Genomic DNA, 12,634 nt, shown 5'->3' with positions numbered 1-12,634 from the left:
AGGATACAGTCTGGCTTCCAGGCTAAAAGACACTGCACTAGTTGTTCCGTTTTACTGACCAGGAAAAAAACTATCTATTTCTACCTGGGATGTTCTTTTGCTGCTTGTGGATGTTTCTCTGTAGAATCAGTTGAAAAATTTAACTTTTCGCAACTGAAGTAAAACAAACAGCAGAGACCTGCCCGCCTCAAAATAAATTAAATTACAACAAATGTTGTTTATGTACGTCTGTTGCTTTGCTACATGTAACTTCTGTGTTCCTTTACTCAAAGCTATATTGTATATGTATCATATTTTCAAGTACAAGGCCTTCAGCCATTTAATATACAGAAGAGAAGTATGGCACAAATCAATGTTTCCCACGTGTGCTTTGAGAAACAAATGGAACATCAATATATGATAAACATGCATAAAAATGTAATATGTGTCACTCAACAATTCATGAACGTCATACTCAAAATAAAGTACACTAAAAACATAAAACAAGCTAGTATTAGCCATTTGGGTATCAGAAGTTCATTTTTGCCAAATATGATCCTCAGCTTTCCACGCATTTCTTTTCTAAGATCAGCAGAGAAAAGCCTTCATTATTCAATAAAGGCCTTGTGTCAAATGACAGGTATTGAACAGCAGTCATAAAAATTCAGTCCGCGCTTGTTACAGCGCACTTCCAAGTATTACAACTCGGCTAATGACGGTTCCTGTCCATTTTCACATGGGAGGCTTTACATTTAACAGGATGGGCACAACATTAGCGGAGCGGCGCGGTGTCGTAACTAGTTTCACGCGGCGGGGATAAGACACTGAGAAGTAATGAAATTTGGATGAGGCAGTAATGTAGCAGTATCACCGCTATTTGTATTCATGATCGCCAGCGTTGCCAAGTCAGGCCGCCAAAAATGGATTTTATGGATAGCATCCACACGCACATTGAACTTGGTATCTTTGAAAAAAAAAGAAAAGAAATCAATCCTTTTTATCTTATCGATAGCATCCACATGCACATTGATTTGTATCCCTTTCAGGGAAAAATCCAATTTTTAGATGGTATCCACATCCAAATTTAAATTGATTTTTGCACTTTTTTAAAACGAAAAATTGCACTCTATTTGACATATGGGCAACAAATGCAAAAGTGCTCTTACCTGTGAATACATACCGAAAAAAGACGGTCAATGCTTTATAAACTACCACAAAAATTAGATAATACCACGACAAAAATTGGAAAATACTTAAAGAATTGTTCTGAAAAAGTAAAATTAAATTTCAGTCACAACATTATCGTATTGGGCTTCATTTTTTTGAAAATTTTTCTTTCATTGTTGAATCAGACTTGGGGGCGCAATAATCACCAATGAAATCAAAATTGTATAGTTTTAAGTAGTACAACAAAATCCGGCCAAAAGTTGGAATGTTAATGCTTGCGAACACACAATAAGAAGTAGGTTTCATATTTCTTTACAACCTTTTGCTACGTCCTGCAAGAAGTAAAGCACACAAAGAAAACACCTACATGCCTCACAAGGTGATACAGTTCTATTGTGCCTTTATGGTTATAGATATTAGCCTCAGAGGAAGAGCAACTGGCCCTAAAATGTTACAATTCAAAGGTGTCAAAAGGTGTCCGATTAACCCTCGGAGGTTTTAATATCAACAATACTGCTGCATTAACCACTGTAAATCATAAGGACCACAACTATGAAATCATATATCCAATCATAGGGTACACACGCACTAGAGGAAATGATTTTACCATTATAGCTGTTGAAAGTGAAGAGTTTGGGCAGCGCTCGTAAGACTGGTGGACGACTCGTAAAGGAGAAGCGTACCCATGTGCAAAGGAAGGGCGCTACAATTTCACAAATACCATTATATGGCACACTCATTCATTGCAGTCAATGACACTGCTGGGCTTTGAAGGCTAGACTGGGTTTTGAGGGGGTTACTTTTACCGCTGCATTAAACTCTCGCCAACAATCTACATAAAGATGAAAGTGTCCCTTTACTTAATGCTGGAAGGCTGTAAAAATATCCATCATTGCCCTTCGCCTGCCGGACTCGCAATTACCGTTGAATTCAGGTCGACTGTCAAGTTAAAATTTTCCAATCCTCACCGTAAAATCTGAAAGCCGAGGCGCTGTAATAACCCTCGTAAACACAACTCTCCTCTGGCATTTGAAAGCTCACATACGGTACTTTCCACCGCTTCCAATAAACTAAGCCATAATGCTCGTGACCTGGTGTATAAAGGGGGGCATTGTGAACTTCTGTGCCACCTTGTTGATACCGAATTAAGTTTTTTACAGTAGGTCCGTTCCCTGATGGATGGATAACGTGCAGGAGATGTATCTGTTGCCCGTAGAAGCCCGGTCCCGAGAGGACGGGCTGCCTCCGCCGTGAAAGCTCCGTCATTTGTGGGAAACGTACCAGGTATTGGAACGCATCAGGTTCTATTAGGCTGGCCGGGAACAAAATAGAAACATGAAAGAGCAGGCACTTTCTGTGGAGCTCTGGTCTTGATTATGGTGTATATCAGGCTTGGGGGGGTTGTAACTCAATGGTTTATGGCCGTAGTCCAAGGCATATGTTGCTCACATGACTATTGTACTGCAGTATTGGGTACATGTTTCATGCTTTGGAGACCATTGTCCATACATGAGAGAAATAGAGTATGCAGTGATATATTTACCAGTTTTGGGAGGGAATAATCAAGCAAGGAGAGCAATTCAGATCCATATCTAGGAATATTTTACAGAATTGTGACATGAATTGTATGCCACTTTAGCAGAGCTGTGCAATATTTGAGTTTTTTCCTCAATATTCTAATCAACTTTTGTGGCCTACAGTTGTGACTACATGCTTGGATAACAATACTAGCACCAAGGACAGAGCCAACTGATGAATGCCCTGGATACTTGGGGAAAACACAACATAGAGAATAATAATTTGTAAGATGGTATAAAAATGCAAAATAATAAGAATTTACATACTGTGCAATGGAACACACATTTTAAGTCAGGATTTCCTCTATAAATATTGTGATGAACGTTAAATTTGGCATTGTCTTATTATGATTGCAACAGCAAGGACCTCACTCCAACGAAGACAACTTACGGAGAGGAACATTTGACAAGAAAAAAGAATGCCCTGGGCAGCATCCATTCTTCAGTGCCTAGTCAGAACATAAAAGTATTGCCTGTGTATTCATCATTGATAGGAAAAACATGGCAAACATGTATGTCATAATCATGAGTGGAAATCTCCCAGCCCTTCAAAGGGCAGACCTGACAACCTAGCATCGTAAAAAATGATGCCAGCAACAAGCCAGATCGCTATCTGCGATCCAGATGGAGCATGGCGTGCGCAGTAATGCGAGGTGCCCTCGATAAGGCATCGCCAACTCTCTCATGGCAAGTCAGAGTGTAAAAGCACTCGAGTAGATGGCTGGATGTGGTGTTTAGATATGTATCAGGGGGAGGGATGGTGTGGGTTAGCGGGGCACTTTGGCGTGCATGTGGCGACAGTATGGCTGCATTGTGAATGGTGTGAGCCAAAAAGAGCATTGCTGGCCATACGTTACTCTGTTTGAAGTGTCAAGTACATATATTGCACAGGAGAAGCAATTCTGCGAGTTCTAAGAACGAGTATCAGACCAAGGAATTCAGAACTGGCCTTGGCCCTTCCAACTGCCCATCAACAAACCATGAACCGAAAGCTTTCATATCAAAAACAGGGGAGTTGTTTAGTTACCTATATCCTTCTGCCAACAAGACATAATGCCAAAATAAAGACTAAAAGAGGAGGCTTTTAAAACGCCGAAGTCTAAAATGGCAGGAATATGTCAAGCGGCAGATGGCACGGCAATGTTTGATGGATCGTACTTTGGGAGATTTAAAATGTAAAGTTCAGAAAGTAGTGCCTGCAGGACTTGAACCCATCTCGTTGGGGAGGAATGACAGATTGTGAGCCCGCAGGCAGAGATCCAATGTTAATATGTACACACCTGATGTATCTGTTTTCGTCTCTAATGCAGCGTTGGACTTGGAAATGTCAGCTTGATACAATGTTAGCTTAAGGGAAGCTATTTTTCCACTGGTTGCAGCAGGAACAGATGGTATACACACTAGCTTAAATATACCAGGGGATTCATAGTCTCTTTTCAACCACGTAGAGCAATCAACAAACACATACTGTAATACATGCTAGGCTTATTTGAACTGTTTCTCAGTGACTTATTTTTCAAAATTGCCTTACAAAAAGCCAGAGCTGAAGTCATTTCAAAGACTATGACAATAAGTTGCTCCTTATTGAACTAATAAATGCAAAATTATGTCTCGGAGAAACTTAGCCCCCCCCCCCCCCCCCAAGTATCTAATTTTGTCCCAGAAAAAACTTAACCTGACAAAAAGATTATGAAACAGGAAAGCATAATCAACTGGTAGAACACAACCTTAACAATGCAACTTCAGGGAATTTCATTCCACAATAATGTCCATTAGACTTAAGTATGCAAGATCTAAGCATGGACATCTTGAACAAACCCATCATGCTATAACTAACCATTCTGCAAGGAAAACTTTCCCACAAAGTGACGCACAAATTACTCCATAATTTGTACCTACAGACATTACCGATAATGCATGTGTACAACACACGCTGCGTTTTCCAATCCGACACAAGGCAAAACTCACATTTTCCCATCAGAACTCTGTCACTGTCAGTCCTCCCCACCAGTGGTGCACCAAACCTGTAATTTAGACCAGTGAAGGTCGCCGACATGGCTTACAGTAACAACTGATGCCTTGGACACCAGAGAACGCACATATATATACCCTACGGTTCTGGCCGCGATTATCCGTAGTCCTCCAATGGTGAGTCCTGGTCGTCATAGTTTCAAGAAAGTCATGCTAGGATCCTATCAACCCTAGGTGCCAAGGAGTCTACCTCCTCTTGAGAGAATGATATAATAGGCCAGCCACAAACAATGTTTGTCAGAAAGGCTGTAGCAAAACGTGGACAGTTTATGGCTGACCTGATGTTCATTTTTACACGCGGGACGTGTGTTTTCTTGAAAGGAATATTATTCTTCATGGTGCATAGCTTGGCAAACATCTCTGTCATTGTTTGTTGAGGAACAAAGGGGTCGTTTTCTATACATGCGTACGTTTTGCACGGTTAAAAGGCGGGCGTTTTGGTAAACCGACTGAGACAGGGTTGCTGCCCCCCCGTTGGTCCATTGTGTGTATGTCCTTTGTGATTTTCAAGAGAGAATTTGAATTGGCATGGGGAGGGGAGTCTTCTACCACTGTGTCTGGGACTCCAAGGGGTAGTGTGTGTAGCAGTACTAGTATTCCATTGATCCCAAGTAAAGCAAAAAAATGCACAATACAATTCTTCTATTCAAAAGACCTATAGATTGGAAAAATAACAATAAGTCTAAAAGCCAAGTTTTGAAAAAAAATGCAGCATGTCACAAAGACGCAGCTTTTCACATATACAGGAAGGTGCACTCTTTCAAATGAGTGCACAGTGCATCTACATGTAGTAAGAAGTTGACAGTCAGGGCTCCCACCACCAAATTGCCCTTAAAATTTGGAAAATGACTTTGTGCATTCAAAGAGTCTAGCACTGCAACTGAAAAATCACAGAATCAGACAAGGATACGCAAATTTCCATTCTAGAGCAATAAGAAATAAAGAGGATATCTGTCTTTTTCCATTTTGCTTTTCAAGCTACAGTTGGCATTATTAGCTGATTTTTTAACCTAAATCCCCTTCGACAGCGGACAACGTTCCACGACAGAGTCCATTAGTTTCTGCTTAGCTTTGGCACGTCTACATCAGCAAGTAATGGATGCTCCATCCCTTAAGGATATTTGAAATGTAGAATTCGGTCCTTTGGGGAATCTCCCCGTTCCTCATGCATGCTGGAAACGATCGCTTCGAATATCAGACCAAGAAGTTGAGACACTCAAGAAGCTATTAGTGTCACATCAATGGAAAGCTTAGTCTTCTGATGTTTGGGTTCGTAGAGGTCTAATTCGAACACGCAATGCAAGGTAGTGGTCTAATTTGGGATGGGTTTTTGAAGCTGAGAGATGCAGAGTACCAAGAGGCTAAAACAAAGAGTCAAGCAAATTAGGATCCAGGCTCTTTCACAAGGTACAGTTGCTTATCGTTAAAACTGATAGAAAGAGCTACAAGTGGGACAAACCAAATCACTTAAAAGGGTATTGGACATCATTTGAAAATTGTCTTATTTGGTTATGTTGTTTGCAGATTTGAACAGTAAAAATGGATTCTGTGCAAGAAATATAAAGCTAATATAAATGGTTAAACGTGTGTTATGGTTAAACGTGTGTTAGAATAGCCTAAAAAATGATCAAACCAAATAAGTTTAACAAGGCTGCCATTCATGAATGGTTTTCTAGTACAGTTAGCTTGTTTGGAGATGTGAGAGAAAAGGAAGGCTGTATTTTACGTAAGAAACAACTAGCTACAAGGCTTATGGGCATCAGAATAGCCTTCCAAACGAGCAAAACAAATAAGATACTTTGTGTTCAAAAATGGTCTTCTACAGTTAGGTCTTCTGGAGGTTTCAGCCATAAAGACAGCTGAATTCTCTACAAGGAACATCCGGCTGTAAGGCACAGATGGTTAATAACAGGGTAGAAGGATTTTACAGCACCCGTGTCGGACTCAAGAAGCACACCTGCTGATATCCTTTAAACTACCAGGAACGCGCAAACGAAACACAGCATGGCAAAACGGTCTTAAACATGTTATTATTCCACCAGGTTGCCGCGGCGGTGGCGCAGGTATAGATCGTGGGCCTTAGCGATAGGGTAGCAACACGGCGAGGGCCCTCGCCGGCTACTGGCATTGCATGCACTATTTGTCTTGTCACAAATGATTAGGTGAAGCCTGTCATCTCTGTTGGGTACCTGTTTCAAACCTGTAATTAAAAACCATTAATCTTCCAGCCTCCCGTGGAGGGAAAACTGCGCCCAGAACGGTCCGGACTCCGCAGCCAAGTCCGGGAGGGCCAATCCTACCGCAGCAAGGCGAGGAGCGTGTTCCAACGCGATTAGAAGGCACGGATACAAGCTAACACGATTAGAGCTCAACCTGTATTCAAGTACTTCGGGAGCGAAATTCATAAAACGTTGTGGAGCTCAAAGACTGAAATATGATCGGCCTGCAGGTGTGAATGGGGATAAAAATGGAGGGAAAATTTGCAATAAAAGAGCGGAACGAATCGGCACAGCAAGTCTCTGCTTCAAAGGGACGGGGGTTTTCTTCGGTTTTCTATGGGAGGAGGCTCCCTACCTGGCCAGATACACTGCAGGCACAAAAGTGTGTGTAAATACAGGCCACTTGAGACGGTGGAAAGAAAACGGCAGATGTCTCGGACAGCCATGTCTGGATAAGAGGTGTTCATTCTCACACTCACTATATAAAAGGAAAGCAAATAGCTATCGGAAATGCTGAATATTCAGTGTTTTACTGCTAAAAAATTTCTCCATAACTCAGATAAACATGCCCAACATGATGATGATGTTGACAGTGCTATGTCACTGCTGCAAAAAGCTTTGCTGGTCGAAACAGAAGTCAGCACAAGGTAGAGGGTTAAGGAAAATACCTTTCTGATCAATCTAATGTCTAATTACTCTATGGTCACTTTTTATTCCCACTAGGTTTTAAAGCTCAAAACAAATATCTCTCTTGAGAAGAAGTAGACTTAAGACTTCTTGTAAAACGATTTTTCAAAACAGAACTTCAGAACTTCTGTGTTTTCACAATTTCATTATATCCAAACTAATTGGCAACCTGAGATTCAATTTGTTCTCCAGAAAAGAAATCATATTTTCCAGACATATCTATGCACTGTTCTGTATTGCTTCTGTAAAAAAGGAACACTGTGCCCATAACCAGACCAATTTAAACATATCTTTTTTCAGCATAGCCATATCAGTGACATAGCATTTTATTCATTACCGCTCAACCAAGGGCTTCTATGACGAGACCAATTTAAGCATACATTTTTCATGGGTCTGGCCTTTGGTTGAACTTAAAATCTGGCTTAAGACCAGGAACATGGAATCCATCACAACACCCCAGCCCATTCAAATCACAGCAAGGTCTCTATTCTTAGTGGCTGTCAAGTATAAACCTACTTAGCATGCCCTCTATCCACACACAAGTGTCCCAACCCAGACCGTGGCATTCCGGCCTTTCACTGCACTTCAACCACGGATAAAGCGACAATTACGGTTGAAAGCCCGGTGCGCGTACAATGCCACCTAATATGTAACGCTCTGTTACCCCACAATTGTAATTGATTCGGGCACTCAAAGGTTTTCTGTCCCTCTAGTCAAACAACAGCTTGTAGAGGGAAGATGTCGCAAGGAACCCCTTGAGTGGAAAACCAACAAGTGTCCGCCAAGTTGGCATCGGTGTGGGATGTTCTAAGTGAAAGCTATCCTGTCTGTATGCAGTCCAACTTCATAGCAGATGGCGAAGTGCTGACCAACACGTAGACAATAGAAATGACAGAGAAATCGGCAGGGGTGGGGGGGACAGTACCTCCCCTGCTGACATCGGAACAAAACCTCATTCACTCTTGCTGACTTTTGACTTTGTAAACTCTGCCAAATATCTTTAAAATTGACCCTGAATCACACCATTTCATTACTACACACGCAAGAAACTGCCCTCTTTGATGGAGAGTGAACTTGTTTACGTAAGATCACGATCCAAACAAGTAGGACTGCATATTTTTCTTTCAGGTTCTTTTGTTATACAGCATTTTCCGCTGATCACAGCTTTTCCCAATATTTGTTATCGCTTGACAAATATTGGTAATACTCCTTCATGTGACAGATGGTGAAGGGTGACGGGAAGGTTTGCGTGACCTCGGGTGACACATGAACGATGTTAAGTATAAACTTTCGACAACTAGAAATTCCAGGAGAGACATTGAATGCCACGTGTGAAGAAGTGTGGGAAACATGTCCTTTCTAAACCCGTCAAGCGCGATGATTGAACTTCTCTGGAGTTCTTGAACTTCTTGTCCCCGCTGTATTGTTTTCTCATAACTTTCTTTGACCAGAACTTCAAAGTAAGGTCAAGATGATGACAAGTACAAGGTCAGAAGTAACATGCTCTTTTGAGTCAAGCCAACTTTTGGCCATTGTAATGAGTCAAAATGACTCATTACATTTCTCTTGCTTTTCCTTTTCTTAGAAAGCCTTTAGAAATGGCAGAATATAAATGTGTTGAGTAGCAAAATATTGTTCTGTTCTGTCTTTCTTTCATCCAGTCACCAATAATACCTGTGACGGATTCCACTGTTCTTTTTGTCACAAAGTGTATGATAAGTATTCCTCATTAAGAAAGTGTGTGGAAATAACAGGTATCTTTCAGTACTTTTCGAGCCTTCATCTCAGGTTTTACAGTGTTTCCTTGTTTGCCTTTGACTTTATTTGGATCCACATTTAGCTTAACAATGTTGTCAGCTATTCTTCCTGTGGTCCTCAATATACTGTAAAGTTAACCTACAGTTTGGTTCCATTCTCCTGTCCGACGAGTGAACCTGGAAACTGTCTGGCATTTGGGCTGTCCATGATTCCATCTTTTCCCATTTTTGGGTCATCATGATGTTTTCCTGTTAAATGACAAGGTAACAAAGTAAACCTACCGTTTGGTTCCCTCCTCCTGTCCGACAAGCGAGTCCTTCGACATCTCCATCAGCCGCATGGCCTCGTTCACATCGTCCTTCTCTACAACATCCACCAACCGCAGACGAGCCTGCAGAGGAAAGAACAACGACATCAGCGTCAAGTCTTCATAGTCAAGTTTTCATAGACTACATCAGATTTACTAAGTATCCATTATAGGGACAGGTGAAAGTGTGATATGGCAATGTTAGCTCTCATAATTCCATCATCCACCAAGCAGGAGTTAAAACAAGGACATCAGTGTCTTTCTGTCAAGTTCATATAGACTACATCGGAGTTTTCAATAAGACCCATAAAACATTAGGCAGTTGCACTGGTGGACATCCGCGTCTTTCGGTCAAGTTTATATCTGAGTTTTCAATAAGACTGATAAAACAGGCAGCAGTTGTACTGGTGAACTGTACATTTGGAAAGATGCTGACAGTCTCAAATATCTCTATAACTATGGAAATCACAAGAAACAATATACATTATCCATTTTTATAGACAGGCAAAACTGTGTTATGGTAATGTCAACTTCCATAATTCCATCATGCACCCTAAAAGCCTAACACTTAAAAAACAGTATTATCAAGGCCTTGTCAAGAATGTCTGGAATACCAGGATATCTGAAATAAACATATCTCAGGGACTACTGATGCTGTATTTTAAGATCTACCAAAATTCAATCCTTTTTTGGTGGTCTTACTGTACCTAGTGTAATTCTAAAAGTTGATGTTACAGTCAGCATTATACTATGTTGCAGGTTTAGTAATTTCCTTTTCCAAATCCCTACTGACTTCCCATTTCGTAATTTTTCATTAGAATAATGCTTCAAATATTTCCGAACTTGCCGAACAGCAAGCATATCCCACACAGCTACTTTTCTTTTAAAATAAAGCTCTTATCTTTGGGGTAGGGAAGAAATAGACCAAAATCACAGAGGGCACAAACAGAAACCACAAAATCGACTTTCCATTGCCTAATACACATTCCACGAAGCGCTTGCTTCCACCAAATGTCACCAATGCCACGACCAAACTATGACAAATACAGAGGTCCTGTGGGCAAGCTTAAAGTCAATCACTACGGCCACCTCCAATCCCATGACCTTTACTCCCCTGATCGCTACTTAAGACTCGGCGACCCCCGAGCTTCTAATCTTGGAAACAAAGTTCCTCGGGGCGTGTCAAAGGTCACGGTAGAACATGCCCCCAATCTCGGATGGTCCGCAATGATAAATGTCGATGGAAGCTATTTTACTCCAGAGTAATTTAGGAACTATCTAATCTTGTTTATCTAACACACGACCCTCGCTTGTAGAGAAAGAGCCAAGCACATTTCAGAAAAAGGGACAGATGGGGTATGCCTGTGGTAACTAATATACACAACTGTCTCAAACATTAAAATGTTGTTTACTAAAAATGAATATGTATAATGGCAATCTGCAATCATATCAACTTTGAAACTCAATGTAGGAGAACTTTGGAAAAAAAACAACAGTTACAGGATACATCGACAGAATAAACAGGCTTTACTGATGTATGATGAAATAACGATTTCGTGCTGCACTCGTCATATTCAAACCAGTGCGAAATGATCAACCCTCTCCGACGTACAGAAGAAAGAATGGCGCTCAACTTCTCAGACAAATCTTCTGAGTCATTCTGATTCATGGAATCAGACAGGAATAATTTTCTCTCCCGACACAAACCCTGCGGTCTGTCTGCCCTTCTTTGTTGGGAGTTCTTCCTGATGTCACCGAGATGTCAAACTCTGCCCCTGCCATCCAACCTCAGAATCCCACATTTCCTTTTTACCGTTAAGTAGCGCACAAAGATCAGCCGCAGGCAATATCACTACTAATGCAGGCATCAATTTACTACAAGCAATTACTGCATGCAAAAGAGACGTCGGCAGATTCTTATCAAATTTCACTTTCTGAAACACCGTCAAATTTTCAATAGGACATTTATGTGTGTCGTCGAGATAATCTAATTAGAGCGCCTGAAAGACTCGGGTCTAAAAGTCGGGCTTACATAATTCGTCAAGGTAGAATTGCGTTTTACGTTTTATTCCAAAGGGTGTATTTGTTCAACAGTAAAGTTGTTTGGACTGTGAAATGTTCCTGAATGTAATCCTGATTTAATGCTGTTATGCGCTGAAAGAGTAAATATACAGCCGCACAGACGACATAACATTTAGGGAATAAAGGAACTTTTCAAAGGACATGCTGCGCCCCATTTATTAACTGCCTATCTGGGGATAAAGATATGAATTCCGAGCCAGCGTGCATACAGGATTATCTCCCTCCAAGTTCACTAAAAATCGATCTAATGCGCGGCAAACAGAGAGCTGGCAGCGGGGACGATATATCTCGCTGTCAGTCGCAAGAAGTGAGTGGGATAGATAAGAACGTGATGCATCGCCTGTCACATCGCCAGAGAATGGCAGGATGGGATTGGGCCGTCTGTAGATTTCTCTATTCTTTTCGTGACCGAATGCAGACGGGCGGGATTTATCTCCGAACGACAGAACGAACATCTGCGAGCCTTCCCTGCTCCGCAGAGTGAGTAGGGATAGACTCAGATTATGAAGTGACACAGCCCTGACAATGTTTTCCGCGCTGTTATCTTGACATTGGGACACTGACAAGCTTACCAACATGTCAAAAACATGGGACAGTTATATTGCTGCAATCTATTTCTTGCTGTCAGAAATGAAAACCGTATACGGATGACGTGGGCTATATATTTCCAGATTGACAGTGCTCAATTCTACCTGAACTCTTTTTACAAACTTCACTCTTTTTGCTTCATTCTTTACTACTGTATAGGTGCTGTACATGTATCATACTCATAGTGTTAACTTGGGAAAGTTTGATGTATATACAGTGAAATTTAGGCCTTAAAGTCT

General features: G+C 41.2%; 1 protein-coding gene across 1 annotated transcript in view; it reads right to left on the bottom strand.

Annotated features, from left to right (window-relative positions):
• The window catches only part of LOC118427281 (DNA replication licensing factor mcm7-like), a 42,708-nt gene that overhangs the window by 7,898 nt on the left and 22,176 nt on the right, over nt 1–12,634 (bottom strand). The window contains exon 17 of the mRNA XM_035836973.1: nt 9,700–9,809. Within this exon, the coding sequence (XP_035692866.1) occupies nt 9,700–9,809 (110 nt within the window). The remainder of the gene's footprint in view (nt 1–9,699; nt 9,810–12,634) is intronic.

The sequence above is a fragment of the Branchiostoma floridae genome, chromosome 12 (genome assembly GCF_000003815.2).
Source record: "Branchiostoma floridae strain S238N-H82 chromosome 12, Bfl_VNyyK, whole genome shotgun sequence".
NCBI classification, from domain to species: Eukaryota; Metazoa; Chordata; class Leptocardii; order Amphioxiformes; family Branchiostomatidae; genus Branchiostoma; species Branchiostoma floridae.
Note: the sequence above shows the minus strand (reverse complement) of the source record. Positions and strands in the feature narration are given on the sequence as shown.